General features: G+C 36.9%; 1 protein-coding gene across 1 annotated transcript in view; it reads left to right on the top strand.

Annotated features, from left to right (window-relative positions):
* The window catches only part of CCT6B (chaperonin containing TCP1 subunit 6B), a 32081-nt gene extending 15382 nt beyond the window's left edge, over positions 1–16699 (top strand). The window contains exons 5-13 of the mRNA XM_030807911.1: positions 1411–1521; positions 1675–1834; positions 3679–3761; positions 4590–4686; positions 5294–5441; positions 12149–12282; positions 13579–13681; positions 15591–15663; positions 16513–16699. Of these exons, the coding sequence (XP_030663771.1) occupies positions 1411–1521; positions 1675–1834; positions 3679–3761; positions 4590–4686; positions 5294–5441; positions 12149–12282; positions 13579–13681; positions 15591–15663; positions 16513–16585 (982 nt within the window). The 3' untranslated portion in view covers positions 16586–16699. The remainder of the gene's footprint in view (positions 1–1410; positions 1522–1674; positions 1835–3678; positions 3762–4589; positions 4687–5293; positions 5442–12148; positions 12283–13578; positions 13682–15590; positions 15664–16512) is intronic.
* Positions 16700–17928: the final 1229 nt, after the last annotated feature.

Below are 17928 nucleotides of genomic sequence, written 5' to 3' on the forward strand. Positions count from 1 at the left end.
CCATAGAGAGGAACGTGGACAGCTCATTCATAGTAGTAGCAGTTTCAGGTTCAAGTGCAAGTGGATTGGTAGAGGTAGTAATGGGACAATGTTTCTATTTTCTCAAAGAAACAGTGTCATTTGCTGACAGTAGAGAGGGAGGAAAGTGAAGGAGGCTTGAAAAGTGAGGAATGTTGAACATAGTGTTTTTGTTTCTTTCTAGATATGTTTACATTCTGTTAAGAGGTGGAGTAATCTAGTTAAAGTAAAATTTTGAAAACTTCCTTATAATTATGTGAACTAAAATAGTTTAAAAATATGTAACAAAAATTAGTTATAAAGGATTCATAAGTAGAAATTCCATCCCCTAAATGTTTTGTAAATGAATTTTATAAAGTTATCAAAATATTGACTCTTGAAAGATTATTTGGAAAACAGGAAGAAACACCTCCTTTCCAAATCATCTATATTCCTACTACCCATGCATAACCTCTACTCTTAGGTCCCTCCCATTTTTTTTCTTTTTAATGCCAAGTTGTTTTTTTTTTAATTTTTTAATTTATTTATATTTTTTATTATACTTTAAGTTTTAGAGTACATGTGCACAACGTGCAGGTTTGTTACATATGTATACATGTGCCATGTTGGTGTGCTGCACCCATTAAGTCGTCATTTAACATTAGGTATATCTCCTAATACTATCCCTCCCCCCTTCCCCCACCCCACAACAGGCCCCAGTGTGTGATGTTCCCCTTCCTTGTTTGTTGTTAAAAAGAACAGTTATAGTCATGCTTCATATGCAATTTGTCATTCTATGCTTATCAGCTAGCCCTATACATATTTTTCCATGTTATTACATACTTTTTATAACCATCAAATAGTTGGGTCATTATTTGCTGAATAATACCCTATTGTTGGATGTTTAGGTTAACAATTTTTAGTTGTTCCATATAATCATTTTGAATAAATGTTCCTAAGAAACTCATCGTATACATACATTTCATTACTTGATAAACTGTGTCATATTTTTGAATCATATAATTAGAAAATAATTCTGGCTTGACTTTTTATTGTGACTTCAGAGTCACACTGTGTTAAAGTAGATTCTCTTTCCTAATTTTACTAATTATATGTTAGGTTTAAAGTCAATGCAAGGAGGTGGGTGAGGTGATGCACTCCTTTAGTCCCAGCTACTTGGGAGGCTGAGGCAGGAGGATTGCTTGAGCCCAGGAGTTGGTGGCCAGCCTGGGCATCATAGCAAGACTCCCATCTCTGAAAACAAAAAACAAAAACACCAAAAACTGTTAAAATTAGTACAAGGAAACAATGTGTGTCCTGGAAGTATTGATGTAACTTTAATAGTATAATGATAATTTTATACCAAATTTTAGAGTATATATTCAAAGTAAGAAACACTAATGTTTTTAATAGGTTGATCCAAGGATTAGTTTTGGATCATGGTGCCCGTCATCCAGATATGAAGAAGCGAGTAGAAGATGCATTTATCCTTATTTGCAACGTTTCACTGGAATATGAAAAAACGTGCGTGTTACTTTCTCTTTATAGCTTTTGAAATTTTTTTTTCTAAAGATGTTTTAAAATCTCTGTTTCCTTCCTGATGTTTGGTGTAGACTACTTCTATCTCTTTTCCTTTTTCCTCCTGCCTTTACTAGCTGGTTTTTATTAATCTTTTAGAGAGGTGAACTCTGGTTTCTTTTATAAGACTGCAGAAGAGAAAGAGAAATTGGTAAAAGCTGAAAGAAAATTTATTGAAGATAGAGTACAAAAAATAATAGACCTGAAGGACAAAGTCTGTGCTCAGTCCAATAAAGGATTTGTCGTCATTAATCAAAAGGTGAGAAAGAAAGTTTAGATTTTAGTTATTTGTAAATGTTCTTAAGTATTTCTTGAAGTGTGGTCTGTGGACCCCTAAGAATCCCTAAGACTTTTTCAGAGAGTCTGTGAGGTCAAAAACTATTTTCATAATAATAATTACACCTTTTACATTGTGTTGACATTTGCAATGATGCTGCAAAAGCAATCTGTAAAACTGCTGGCACCTTAGTAGAAATCAAAGAAGTAGCACCAAACTACACTAGTAGTCGTCGCATTCTTTATTGCTATACCACTGCACACTTGCAGTGAAAAGAAAAAGGCAGTATCATTTAAGATTGTCTTGATGAAGTGGTAAAACTTACTAATTTTATTAAACTTTGATTCTTAAATATGCATCCTTTTATTATTATGTGTGACAAAATATGAAGTATGCACAAAGCACTCTTTTTGTTTTTCTTTTGAGACAGGGTCTTGTTCTGTCACCCAAGCTGGAGTGCAGTGGCACCATCATAGCTCACTACAGCCTTGGCCTCCTGGGCTCAAGTGATCTTTCCACCTCAGCTTCCCAAGTAGCCAGGACTACAAGTGTGCATCACCATGCCTGGCTAATTTTTAAGTTTTTTCGTAGAGGCTGGGTATTGCCATGTTGTGCAGGCTGGTCTCAAGTGGCTTGGCCTCCCAAAGTGTTGGGATTGTGGGGCTGGGAACTTCAAAGCTCTTCTATTGCATACCAAAATATGATGGTTGTCTTGAAGGAAAGCACTTGTGTAATTGTTTGAATTGCAAGGTAAACTAGCCACTTTTTCATGGAATGCCACTTTTACCTGGAAGAATGACTGACAGACAAACTGTGGTTATCTAGATACGGGTATTTGGTAGATTTCTCTCAAAAATGAATGAAGAAATTCTGTGACTTAAAACAACTGACAGTATTTGTTGTCAATAACATTTGAACTTTTAAACAAAAATTAGAATTTCAGAAAACTTGTATCTGCCATGTGAACTTGACAGCTTTCCAATACTTAAAAGACTTTAGTGATAATAGTAGTGATATTAACAAATGTGAGTTTTTGTTCACTGAGATAGGTAAAGTTTCCACATGTATAACATGACACAGTTTCCACATGTATAACATAACATGTTATACATGAAATGTGTCAACATGTGGAAACTTTGCGTAACTCAGTGAACTGATGCTCTATCTACATGACTAAAAATGCATGATTTTTATAAAATCATACATGGATAAATAATCCATTCAGTGTGCAAGTTACACCAATGTGTTTTAATGTGAGGTAGTATGAAAAGTTCATTGCTATGGTTCCACAGTGAAACTAACCTTTGAGAAACTATTACTTGTTGAGTTTTGGTATAGTATCAAAGAAGAATTTCCATCATTATCTGAAAAGGCCATTAAAATATTACTCCCTTTACAATATTTATCTGTGTGGGGCCAGATTTTCTTCATAAACTTGAACCAAAATAACATATCATTCCAAACTGAATACTGAATGAGATATGAGAATCCATTTGTTTTCTATGAAGATAAACATTGAAGAGATTTGCAAAAATGTAAAGTAATGCCACTGCTAGCTCACTATATATATTTTTGTTTTCAAAAGTATAGTAAATTTTCACTTAAAATGTTATGTGTATTAACATAAAATGGGCTTATTATTTAAATGAATTAATAAATATTTAAAAAATTTCTCAGTTTTTATAATATAAATATTATAGATAGAGCTTACATAAGCAAAAGCTCTTTGGGTGCTTAATAATTTTTAAGAGAGTAAAGTGGTGCTGAGATCAAAAGGTTGAGAAATACTGGTTTAAAACATAATTTTTATGTTAATTTGATTATAGGGAATTGATCCATTTTCCTTAGATACTCTTGCAAAACATGGAATAGTAGCTCTTCGCAGAGCAAAAAGAAGAAATATGGAAAGGTAAGCTTGCAGATAATTATATATCCTAAGTTTTTAACAGAGTAAATGGAAACTATCCCATGTGTTTTCCTTTTAGCTTATGTGTAAATGTTGTTGAACAAAACAATGGCATAAAAAAATCCAAATTTTGTTTTTAGTTTCAGTAAATAATTGAACTGTCAAAAAGCAAGGTTGTTAACCTACTGCAGAACTTTGTTGAAGTATAAGGAAAGTTTTTATCTTTTTAAAACAGATTTTAAAAACAAAACAATACAACATAATACAGCATGATCTCACTTTTATATATGGAATCTAAAAAAGGTGAACTCATAGAAGTAGATGGTAGAATGGCAGTTACCAGGGGCTGGGGCAGTGGGAGGGGAGGGGCACTGGGAATATGTGGGTCAAAGGATACAAAATTTCAGTTAGTTAGGAGGAATAAATTCAAGAGATCTATTGTTCAACATGGCAACTATAGTTAATAACAATATATTGTTCTTTTTAAAAATCTTTTGCAAACCCACCCAAGAATGCACAATGTGTTGGATTCTTGAAAAATGATGAGAGTAGATTTTAAGTGTTCTTATCACAAAAATGGCTAAATCAAGCCTCACATAGGCAATATATATGTTAATTAGCTCGATTTAGCCATTCCACAGTTTATACATATTTAAAAATATCATCATGTTGTACTCAATAAATATAGACAATTTTATTAGTCAGTTAAAAACCCAAAACAATACAATACAGTAACAATACAGTCTTCTGCATTAGATATCTTTTCTCCTCTAAGTAATTAGTATTAATATTTTCCATAGTCAAGCTATGGTGACATATATGTAATTTCAGACTCTCTCTTGCTTGTGGTGGAATGGCCGTGAATTCTTTTGAAGATCTCACTGTAGATTGCTTGGGACATGCTGGTCTTGTGTATGAGTATACATTAGTGAGTATTTCTATGAATAGTGGTTATAAAGTGAATGCTAAGCCCCCTTTTTTAAAGAAAAATACTACTTGACCTTTTATTTCATGTTTTGTGTTTTGAGATCTAATTCACAGAACAGATTTTACCATTTATTTACCTAAATGTTAAGAGTTCAGATATAACTTAACTCCTTTTTTTTTTTTTTTTTTTTTTTTTTTTTTGGGACGGAGTCTTGCTTTTTCACCCAGGCTGGAGTGCAGTGGCTCAATCTCGGCTCACTGCAAGCTCTGCCTCCTGGGTTCACGCCATTCTCCTGCCTCAGCCTCTCCGAGTAGCTGGGACTACAGGCGCCCGCCACCACGCCCGGCTAATTTTTTGTATTTTTAGTAGAGACGGGGTTTCACCGTGGTCTCGATCTCCTGACCTCGTGATCCGCCCGCCTCAGGCCTCCCAAAGTGCTGGGATTACAAGCGTGAGCCACCACGCCTGGCCAACTTAACTCCCTTTAAACATATCTTTAGTTATGCTTGATAAGAAAAATTCAAATGAAGATTGTATTCTAGTATAAATTGTTGATTTTATAATGACATTAAATATTAAAGTTACATATTTTTGTGCCACCCTTTAGGGTGAAGAAAAGTTCACTTTTATTGAGGAGTGTGTTAACCCTCGCTCTGTTACCTTGTTGGTTAAAGGACCAAATAAGCATACTCTCACACAAGTCAAGGATGCCATAAGAGACGGACTTCGTGCTATCAAAAATGCCATTGAAGATGGTAAGCTCTTTCTTGTGATTGATATGAACCTCATATATATGTGTGTATATATGTATATATACACACACACACACCTATGTATGTGTATATATATATTTTTAGACAGAGTCTCGCTCTGTTGCCCAGGCTTTAGTGCAGTGGTGCGATCTCAGCCCACTGCAACCTCTGCCTCCCAGGTTCAAATGATTCTTCTGCGTCAGCCTCCCAAGTAGCTGGGATTACAGGCACGCACCACCACACCCGGCTAATTTTTTGTATTTTTAGTAGAAATGGGGTTTCACCATGTTGGCCAGGCTTGTCTCTAACTCCTGGGCTCAAGCAATCTGCCCTTCTTGGCCTCCCAAAGTGCTGAAATTACAGGTGTGAGCCACCATGCCTGGCCTTTACATTTTTTTTAATTTTATTTTTATTATTAATCTATTTAATCTATTTATTTCTTTTGAGACCAGGTTTTGAAACTGGCTAATTTTTGTATTTTTGGTAGAGATGAGGTTTCTCTGTGTTGCCAAGGTTGGTCCTGAGCTCCTGGGCTCAAGGGATCCACTTGCCTTGGCCTCCCAAAGTGCTGGGATTACTGGCATGAGCCACTGCGCCTGGCTGCAAACCTCACCTATATATATTTTTCTTGAGACATGGTCTTGCTCTGTCACCCAGGCTAGAGTGCAGTGGCACAATCATGGCTCACTGCAGCCTCAAACTCCTGTGCTCAAGTGATCCTCCCACCTCAGCTGGATGATAGGTGCATGCCACCACACCTGGCTAATTTTTAATTTTTTTTTTTTTTTGTAGCGATGAGGTCTCTCTATGTTGCCCAAGCTGGTCTTGAACTCCTGGCCTCAAGCAGTTTCCCCCGCTCAGCCTCCCAGAGTGCTGGGATTTGTAGGCATGAGCCACCACATTCAGCCCATGTTGAGCATCTTTTAATGTGTTTATTTGCCCTCCGTGTATCTTTGGTGAATTTTCTGTTTAAATCTTTTGCCCTTTTAAAAAATTGGATTGTTGGCCATGCACAGTGGCTCTCACCTGTAATTCCAGCACTTTGGGAAGCCAAGATGGGAGGATTGCTTGAGCCCAGGAGTTGGAAACCAGCCTGGGCAACATAGCAAGACCATGACTCTATACACATACACAAATAGCCAGGCACAAATAGCCAGGCATGGTGGTCTGTACCTGTAGTTCCAGCTACTTAGGAGGCTGAGGCAGGAATATCACTTGAGTCCCAAGAGTTTGAGGTTACAGTGAGCTATGATCACACCACTGCACTCCAGACTGGGCGACAGAGTGAGACCGTTTCCAGAAAAAAAAAAAAAAAAGAAAAGAAAAGAAAAGAAAAAAATTTGTGTTAGTTTTCTATTGTTGAGTTTGAGAGTTCTTTATATATAATTTGGTTACAAGTGCTTTTTCAGATATATAAGTGGCAAATTTTTCTCCTCTGTGGCTTATTTTAACAGTCCCTTTCAAGGAGAAGTTCTTAATTTTGATGAAGTCTAATTTATTATTTTTATTCTCTCATGGATTATGCTTTTGCTGTGGCATCTAAAAAATCTTTACCTAACCTAGGGTCACAAAGATTTTCCTCTAAAAGTGTTATAGTCTTATGTTTTACATTTAGGTCTGTGATTCATTTTAAGTTAATTTTTGTATATGGTGCAAGTATGGATATAAGTTCATTTTTTTCATATAAAGGTATCAGATTGTTTTAGTCTTATTTGCTGAAAAGACTTTACTTTCACCACCAAATTGCCTTTTCTCGTGTATAAAAAATCAGTTTTTCGTATTTGTGTGGTTCTATTTCTGAGCTCTTTTTTCTGTCCTACTGATGCATTTGTCTATTTTAATGTTAGTATCATACTGTCCTGATGACTGTAGCTTTATAATAAATCTTGAAATCAGTATTGTTAACTCTCATTTTTTTTAAGTTATTTTGGTCATTCTAAGTCTTTGGCATTTCCACATGACTTCCATATGAATTTTAGAATCAGCTTGTCAATTTCTACCAAAAAGACTGCTGCTGGGATTTTGATCAGAACTTTTTTTTTTTTTTAGAAAGGATCTTACTCTGTCACTCAGGCTGGAGTGCAGTGGCTTGATCATGGCTCACTGCAGACTCGACCTGCTGAGCTCAAGTGACTCTCCCACCTTAGCTTCCCAAGTAGCTGGAACCACAAGCATGCACTACCATGCCTGGTTAATTTTTTTTTATTTTCTGTAGAGACAACGTCTCATTATGTTGTTACCCAGGCTGGTCTCAAACTCTTGGGCTCAAGCGATCCTCCCGTCTTGGCCTCCCAAAGTGCTTGGATTACAGGTGTGAGCCACTACACCCCGCTTGATTGGAATTTTATTAAATCTGTAGATCAATTTGGAGATAGTTGATATTTTAATAATGAGCCTTCTAACTCATGAATATCGTCTTATCTATTTATTTGAGTCTTCTTGAATTTATCTCAGCAATATTTCGTAGATCTTAGTATATGAGCCTCACACACTTTTTTCCATATTTATCTCTATATATTTCATTTATTTTATTGCTATTGTATATGCTATTTTTAAAATTTCCATTTCTAATTGTTGGTTGATAATATATAGAAATATATTTTATTTTTGTACATGGATCTTGAATTCTGCAACCTTGCTAAATCACAATTAGCTTTCTTATAGGCTTCATTGAATTGTCTATATAAGTGATTACCTTGTCTGCTAATACAGTTATACTTTTTTCTTTCCAATATGGATATTTTAAAATCTTCTCCCTTATTTCATGGGCCAGAACCTCCAGTATAATGTTGACTAGAAATAATGAGAATGGACATCCTTTCCTCATCGCTGATCTTAGGGGGAAGCATTCAGTCTTTCTCCATTACATATGATGTTAGCGTTAGCTATAGGTTTTTATCAGGTTGAGGAAGTTCTCCCTTCTGCGCCTAGTTTGCTGACAGTTTTTAATCAAGAATAAATGCCAGGCTGGGCGCAGTGGCTCACGCCTGTAATTCCAGCATTTTGGGAGGCTGACGTGGGTGGATCACCTGAGGTCAGGAGTTCGAGACCAGCTTGGCCAACATGGTGAAACTCTGTCTCTACTAAAAATACAAAAATTAGCTGGGCATGGTGGCAGGCACCTGCAATCTCAGCTTCTCGTGAGGCTGAGGCAGGAGAATTGCTTGAACCTGGGAGGCAGATGTTGTAGTGAGCTGAGATCGTGCCACTGGACTTCAGCCTGGGCGACAAGAGTGAAACTTCTTGTTGTTGTTGTTTTTTGTCAAAACACACACACATACACACACACACACACACACACACACACACACGAGAATAAATGCCAAATGCTTTTCGTGCATCTATTGATCATATGTTTTTTTTTTTTTTTTTTTTTTTTGAGATAGAGTCTCGGTTCGTTGCCCAGGCTGGAGTGCCATGGCGCAATCCTGGCTCACTGCAACCCCTGCTTCCCAGGTTCAAGCGATTCTCCTGCATCAGCCTCCTGAGTAGGTGGGATTACAGGCATGCACCACCATGCCAGGGTAATTTTTGTATGTTTTAGTAGAGATGGAGTTTCACCATGTTGGCCTGGCTGGTCTTGAACTCCTGACCTCAGGTGATCTGCTTGCCTTGGCCTCCCAAACTTCTGGGATTACAAGCGTGAGCCACTGCACCCAGCCCTCATTTAGTTTTTTCGTACAGTAAATTACATTGATTGATTCAAATGTCAAACCTTACATTCTTGGGTTATAATGCATTTTACTTTTTAAAAAATTAATGGATTACATTTTTTAAAAATTATTTTTTAAATTGTGATAAATATCCATAACATAAAATTTACAGTTTAACAATTTTTAAGTGTACAGTTCAGTGTTAGTAAGTGCATTCACATTGTTGTGTAACCATTATCACCACCCATCTCCAGAACTTTTTTTCCTTGCAAAACTGAAACTCTGAACCCATTAAACAATAACTCTCCATTCCCTACCCACCTCCCCAGCCCTGGGTAACCACCATTCTACTTTCTGTCTCCGTGAGTTTACTCTATGTATCTCATATAATTGGAATCATACAGTTTTTGTCCTTTGTCTGGCTTATTTCACTTTGCATAGTGTCATCAAGGTTCATTCATGTTGTAGCATGTGCCAGAATTTCCTTCCTTTTTACCATTGAATAATATTCTATTGTATGTATATAGCACATTTTATTTGTCTATTATTGGAAACGTGTTACATTTACCTTTTGGCTATTGTGAATAATGGTACTATGTGTATTCTCCTTTTTATGTATTTGATTTAATTGGCTAAAATTTTGCCAAGAATTTTTACATCTGTGTTCATCTGTGTATATTTTTTCTTGTAATGTTTTTATCTTTTTCGGTGTTAGAACAATGCTGTGCTCATAGAGTGAACTGGAAAGTTTTTCTTCTTGTTCAAATTTCTGAAAGTGTTAAGTTGTTGTGGAGAATTGGTATTATTTGTATTATTTCTTTCTTAAATGTTTGGTAGACTGTCAATAAAGCCATGTGAGCCTGGAGTTTTCTTTGTGGGAAAGCTTTTAATGACACATTCAATTTTCTTAATAGACATAGGGCTATAAAGGTTTTGTTTTTTTTTGAGTGAGCTTTAGTGGTTTGTAGTCTTTCAAGAATTTGTCCACTTCACCTAAGTTAGGATCATCAACTATCTATAAGCTAAATCTGGTTTGCTGCCTGTTTTGGTAAATAAAGTTTTGTTGGAATGTGGCCATACTCATTTGTCTATATATTGTCTGTGGCTATTTTGTGTTACAGTGGCAGAGTTGAATAGTTGCAAAAGAAACAGTATGGCCTAAAAAATATTAACTGGCCTTTTGCAGAAAGTTTACTAACTTCTGATCTACAGTTTCAACTTTATTGTCATAAAGTTGATCATAATATTCATTTATTATTCTTTTTAATATCTGTAGAATCTGTAGTGATATAAATTTTCTCATTTCTGACATTTGTCATTTGATTAATTTCCACTTCCATCCTAATTATTTCCTTTCTTTTTGCTTATATTAGGTTTCATTTGTGCTTCCTTTTCTAGTTTTTTTTTTTTTTTCTTTTTGAAACAGAGTCTCAATCTGTCGCCTAGGCTGGAGTGCAGTGGCATGGTCACGGCTCACTGCAGCCTTGACTTCCCAGGCCCAGGCAGTCCTCCCACCTTAGCCTCCTAAGTAGCTGGGATTATAGGTGTGTGCCACCACACCTGGCTAATTGTCGTGTTTTTTGTAGAGATGGGGTCTCACTGTGTTGCCCAGGCTGGTCTTGAATTTCTGGGCTCAAGTGATGTACCTGCCTTGGCCTCCCAAAGTGCTGGGATTATAGGAGTGAGCCACCAGACCCTGCCCTTTTCTAGTTTCTTAAGGTGGAAGCTGGGGTCATTAGTTTGAGAACTTTCTTTGTTCCTAATATAGGTGTTTCGTGATATAAATTTCTCTTTACTGCTTTAGGGATGCTAAAATTTTGATATGTTGTGTTTTCACAGGGAATGGGATCAGGGAATTTTTCAAAGGTTCTAGTAATCTCTTTCTTAAGCTGGGTGGTAGGTACATGGATACATTTGTTTATTTGTACATTTGTTCTTTATATCTTACACATATAAATATTCTTTTGAGTATATTCTGTATTTAACAAGGAACTTTTAAAAAATGTGAATGGGAGGAATGATGTAATCATCTGGTGGGTAAACAACTCTTTGAGCAGTTATGTTGTGAAGTGAAGCAGAGAAAGGGGGTAGTAATTTTAAAATGATGTGAGATAAAAGGGGAGATTGTTTTCATATTGTTTTGTTTTAAAGCAAGTTTGCTGATTTAAATAAGAGTCATAAACTTTATGAAACCATACAAGTAGCAGATATAAAAGTCATATCCTGATGTGAAATTTGATGTGTTTAACCAAAACTCTTGGTTTAGAATAATAATACCACTTAAATTTTTTCTTAGATAGCAGTCTGAGTTCTGCTCCAGTACAAAAAACAAATACTTCATTGAGTTCCAAGAATTCCCTATCAAAAACTAGAGACAAATTATCTTGGTCTAAAAAATTTTCATGTCAGATATTGTAAACAGTTACCTGTCAATATAAATTATAAATACCTCTTAAAAGTAGTCATAAAGCTGGGTGTGGTGGCTCACACCTGCAATCCCAGCATTTTGGGAGACGGAGGTGGGTGGATCACTTGAAGTCAGGAGTTCAAGACCAGCCTGGCCAACATGGTGAAACCCCATCTCTATTAAAAATACAAAAATTAGCTGGGTTTGGTGTTCATGCCTGTAATTTCAGCTACTTAGAAGGCTGAGGTAGGATGATCGCTTGAACCTGGGAGGCAGAGGTTGGAGTGAGCCGAGATCATGCCACTACACTCCAGCCTAGGTGATGGAGTAAAACTCCATCTCAGAAAAAAAAAAAAGTAGTTATAAAAGAGTAAGATGAAGGTAAAAATAAATTATTCTTGTTTACCAGAGGATAAGCAGCAAAATAAGCTGTTTACAGCAAATTATCTGTACTATGCCTATTTATTTAATGACATACAACTTCAAGATGTTTCATAAGACAACTGAGTAATTACTAAGCTGTGCCATTTATTTAGTTTCTGTAGATAATAGAACATACTTAAATAGTGAATTGCTTTTCTCTCTCTCTCTCTCTCTCTCTTTTGGTCTTTATGGCATTTCTTGCCAATCATATTTTTTCTCTCCAATAGGTTGCATGGTTCCTGGAGCTGGTGCAATTGAAGTGGCAATGGCTGAAGCTCTTGTTACATATAAGAACAGTATAAAAGGAAGAGCTCGTCTTGGAGTCCAAGCTTTTGCTGATGCCTTACTCATTATTCCCAAGGTACAACTACCCTTTCGGCCAAATAACAACTGGTTAGACATAAAGGTGTTTAATTACAAATTGCCCATATTATCTGATAGTTAATGGAGTAGACAGGTATTTATATGCATTTCCTTACACAGTTTTCTCTTAGATATTTTACAACTAAAGCAGGGAAACTTTTGGGATAACAGCCCAGAATCCTTGCACGATCTCATGACATAGCCAACTTACCCCCTTGCTTCTTTCTCTGAGTTCCAAAAATTAAAGCAGGTCCAAAAATTTCCTTCAGAAATGACTCATGATTAACCAATGATAATGAAAAAGTTTAGAATTTAAAATTTAGTTAGATTTTATGGTACATCTTTGTTTTGTTAGTGGTATCCAAATGTAATCAATTTAAATTGTGGAGAGGGAGGGCTTGAGGCTATTTAGCACTCCTAGATACAACCTTACGTTTGTCATCATCATTATAATTCCTAGAAAAAGAGAAAACAGAATTTTTCCATGTGGCAACCTAAGGACAGAAAGCAACCGTTCCTTTCTCTTTGCCTTAATTGGTTTCAAACCACCTTAGAAATATAGTAAAACTACTTCAAAGATGCTATTACCATGAATTAAAACATTATTAACAATGTTAGCAAAATCTCTTTGCTAATTTTTATTAAAATTTTTCATAATTTGTGAAATCTTTGTGAATTAGATTTCCTATTTTTTCTTTCCCCAGAGCAGCAAAGTCAGTATGATCCTGTTGTTGACAGAAATTGGTAACCCTAGTATACATTGGTGGTACCTTTTTCCTCATCAGCTGGTGATTTGGGGCCACTTGGAAATGAGCCTGGTTTGGAGTGCGGGTATCTCCAACCCTGTTACCACAGGTCGTGACTCTCCTCATGAAGATGAGGGGCACGAAGATGCTGCAAATATTCTGGTTTCCTTAGCAAGTGCCTATGAAGAACTGGAGGGCATGTGGCTAGTGGCACTAGAGGAAACAAGAATATCATTCTACTTCCTTCCATACTAAAAAAAAAAAAAAACTTTTGCAAGGAGGGAAATTAATGTAGTAGGGTGGAAATGGGGGAACTCTGATGTCCTCAGAATTTAGTGTGATGTGCATAGGGTAAATGTTTAAGTAAATATAAAAACTACTAGATAGATGAAATAATAATTTGATTTAGATTAAAAGTGGAATTCTTCAAAAGGAGATGATTGCCATGTTATGGATGTGTTTTTACAAGAGTAAAGAGTATTTTTATATTTGATGTATGTGAAGGTATTATGCATATATATATATTATTATTATTTTTATTCCTAAAGGTTCTTGCTCAGAATGCTGGTTATGACCCACAGGAAACACTAGTAAAAGTTCAGGCTGAGCATGTCGAGTCAAAACAACTTGTGGGCATAGATTTGAATACAGGTGAGAAAGTGAAGGAAAATTAGCTGCTTAATAAAGAAAGAGGTTATTCTTTAGTTACACAGATCTTATGGTAAAGGAGTAGAGGTTTGGGTAACTTTAATATTTAAATTTTGGATGCCTCTAGTTTATTTTTGAGCTTCTTAAAAAATGCTCATTCATTTAAGACATAGTTATTGAGTGCTTGTTTTCCTCTTGGGCTTCACACAGAACAAAACAGACAAAAATATCTGCCCCTGGGAGCTTATGTTGTAGTGGGGGAAGGTAGGCAGTAAATAATAACTGTAATAAATAAACTCCTTCAGCATTTTAGAAAAAGTAATGAATTATATGAAAAAAAGAGTGGTATAATAATGATCATGAACGCTAGTACAGGAGGGTGGAGAGAGAATGACAGCTTAAAGGGTTGGTCAAGGTAGGCATCATCAAGATGTCTGTTGAAAAAAAGTGGAAGGAAGTGAGGAAATTAGCCATGTAGGCAACTAGAGTTAAGTGTTCTAGGGAGAGAGAACATCCAGTGGAAAAGCTGGTGTCTGATGTTTTTGAGGAAGGAGGTGAGAGAGGTGACAGAAGGCCAGATCATGCAGAGGCATTTGGACCAGTCTCAGGACTTTGGCTTTTACTTTAGAGGAGCAGGGAGCAATTTTGAGCAGACATGGCCTAATTAATTAATTTATGAGACAGTCTCGTTCTGTCACCCATGCTGTGGAGTGCAGTGGCACGATCTCGGCTCACTGCAACCTCCGCCTCCCAGGTTCAAGCAATTCTGCCTCAGCCTCCGGAGTAGCTGGGAATATAGGTGTCTGCTGCCACGCCCGGCTAATTTTTGTATTTTTAGCAGAGACAGGGTTTCACATGTTGGCCAGGCACGTGGCCTGATTAAGTTTAAGAGAATCACTCTGGCCACTCTCCACTCTGTAGAGAAGTCAACTGAACAAGTAGAAGGTTGGAGTTGCAATCAACTGTGGTGGAGAAGACTGGCTGGAGCAGGTTGTGGGTGAGAGGACATCAGCATTCAGTTTTGGCAGAGTCAGGGTTGAAGCATCTGTAATCTTTTAATTAAAAAAGTTGGATATATGGGTCTGGAGTTCAAGGAAGAGGTCTGGGTTGGAGATTAAAACTTGAGAGTCAGGCCGGGCACAGTGGCTCACGCCTGTAATCCCAGCACTCTGGGAGGCCAAGGTGGGTGAATCACTTAAGGTCAGGAGTTCAAGACCAGCCTGGCCAACATGGTGAAACCCCATCTCTACTAAAAATGCAAAAATTAGCCAGGGATGGTGGCAGGCACCTATAATCCCAGCTACTTGGGAGGCTGAGGCAGGAGAATTGCTTGAACCCAGGAGGTGGAGGTTGCAGGGAGCCGAGATGGCGCCACTGCACTCCAGCCTGAGTGGCAGAGCAAGATCTCTGTCTCAAAAAGAAAAACAAAACACCAAAAAAAAAAAAAAAAAGAAAACAAAAAGCAAAAACACCCAAAAAAACCTTGAGAATCATCAGATATGTATGGTTTAAATCTAAAAGTCTGGATGAGATCACCTAGGGATTAAGGGTAGAGAGAAAAGAGGCTGGGACTGAACTTTTGGGTACTCCAACGTTAAGAGGTCAGGGAGGAAGAGGAAGAAGCAGCAAAGTAATCAGAAAAGGAGCCACTAGTGCAAAAGAGAGAAAACCAGAGGAGTGTGGTATCCTGGAAGATAACACAGAGTAGGCTGGAGAATGTGATCAACTGTGTTAAATACTGATAGATGAGGCCTGAGAATCAACCATTGGATTTAGGATTTAACAATATGGAGATCATTGATGACCTTGACAAAAGTAGTTTTGGTAGTGTATTAAATATTTTTAGAAGATATCAATTAATATTAATAGCAAATACTAAGATTTTGGTATTAAAATTGTTTTTACTTTTTAGGTGAGCCAATGGTAGCAGCAGATGCAGGAGTTTGGGATAATTACTGTGTAAAAAAACAACTTCTTCACTCTTGGTAAGTTCATATGAACATAAAGTGAAAGACCTGTAGAGTTATAATTGATAATATTAAGATGAAATTTTTTTCTATTATTTTTGTCCCTGTACAGTGGAAAAATTGTCAAGTGTATGAAAGGTGTGGTATTCAGTTATTAGAACTAGCTTCTGTCATTTTATGGTCCATAGTCCCTTTTATATTTTAGGCCTAGCAGTGTTAAGTTATAAGAAAAATTAATCTTACTATTTGAGGGGTAAAGAAAAGGGGAAGTTTACTGAAATAGTAGCACATGCATGATGGAGAAAGTCAAATGATATTGTAAAAATAAGCTCAATTTTGCTGGAATATAAATCAGGAATGCACCTTATCAGCAAAGGAGTTTAAATTATAATACAAAGGGTGACATTTGGGCCGGTGCGGTGGCTCACACCCGTAATCCCAGCACTTTGGGAGGCCAAGGCGTGTGAATCACCTGAGGTCAGGAGTTCGAGACCAGCCTGGCAAACATGGCGAAACCCCGTCTCTACTAAAAATACAAAAATTAGCCAGGCATGTTGGCGGGTGCCTGTTATCCCAGCTACTCGGGAGGCTGAGGCGGGAGAATTGGTTGAACCCGGGAGGCAGAAGTTGCAGTAAGCTGAGGTCTTGCCATTGCACTCCAGCCTGGGCAACAAGAGTGAAACTCCATCTTGGGAAAGAAAAAAAAAAAGGGTGACATTTGTACTTGTATATATAATAGCCTTGTCTCATGAAACATCATACTAACATCATTAAAGAACAAAGTACCCTACATAGGTAAAGATTGCTGGGGAAAAAAGCTAAGAGTGGGTTAGTAGGGTTTACTCACCCTCTCATCTTTTTCCTTAGCACAGTGATTGCCACCAACATTCTCCTGGTTGATGAAATTATGCGAGCTGGGATGTCTTCTCTCAAAGGATGATTGAATTCAAAATCAACCCCTCTAGAAGGTGAAATTTAGTACACTTTACATCTGACTACTATTATGTAGCCTGAGCCATTCTGAATTTCTACACAATAAATGCAGTTTATGTCTTTTGGGTCTTAATAGTCTCAAAAATATTTCATTAAGGTGTAAAGAACACAAGAAATACTTTTACAGTAAAGGAATAATAATTAAATATTTCCCCAAGAGTCCTAACTCCCCACCCTTTGTTATATGCTATTGCAGTTTTTATAGCATAGGATCTTTATGATTCTTAGACCTTTTGGCAAGTTTTAATTAACAAAATAGAGGTTTTAGTACACCCAAGTAAATTTCCAATTTATCAGAGGGTATAAATGTAGTAGGACAAAATGTTTCATTTTCTCTCAAAATTCTTTCAGTGACTTCTTGCTGCCACTCTTTCCTCTTATAAATATGGCGTGTAGCTTTGGGTTGCATTGTTTATAATATCTGACTCAATTTATTTTGTATATCATTTATTATATTTTACATGGCTTTTTTGTATATATGATCAACAATTTATGCTACTGTGCTAGCTCTGGTAGCTCTCTGACTAGATGGTGAGATAGAACAGGTCTCATCTGGAAAGATGAGAATTGTTGACACCAATGGTGGGAAGTAATTGTTTTTGGCTTATAATACAACTGTTCAGTATAGATATTATAGCAATATCTTTCTTGTTTGAAACTCTAGAATTAATCTATTATGCTTTTTATTTTTATTAGAGTTCTTGTGGTTAACTTCTTTCCATGGATGGTAGTTGATAAGAGACTAAAATATGGCAGGTGCATTAATGGAACTTTGGCCTGTTTGTGCATTTAGGAGAAGGTTCCTTTAACCCTATAATTTTATAGCCTGTTTTTTCCACTTAATATGCTGTCAGCATCTTTCTAAGGCAGTATTCAGACTTCTTCTTCTTCTTCTTTTTTTTTTTTTTTTTTTTTTTTTTTTGAGATGGAGTCTCACTCTTCACCCAGGCTGGAGTGCAGTGCCATGATCTTGGCTCATTGCAACCTTTGCCTCCCAGGCTCAAGTGACTCTCCTGCCTTAGCCTCCTTAGTAGCTGAGATTACAGGTGCACACCACCACGCCTGACTAATTTTTGTATTTTTAGTTGAGAAGGGGTTTCACTGTGTTGACTAGGCAGGTCTCAAACTCCTGACCTTCGGTGATCTGCCTGCCTTGGCCTCCCAAAGTACTCGGATTACAGGCATGAGCCAGCACACCCAGCCCAGTATTCAGACTTCTGAACCATCACTTATTTATGGTTACATGGCATTGCATTGTATGGTTATACCACAATTTATTTTACTAATTCT

This window comes from Nomascus leucogenys, unplaced genomic scaffold, assembly GCF_006542625.1.
Source record: "Nomascus leucogenys isolate Asia unplaced genomic scaffold, Asia_NLE_v1 Super-Scaffold_249, whole genome shotgun sequence".
In the NCBI taxonomy this organism is placed as follows: domain Eukaryota; kingdom Metazoa; phylum Chordata; class Mammalia; order Primates; family Hylobatidae; genus Nomascus; species Nomascus leucogenys.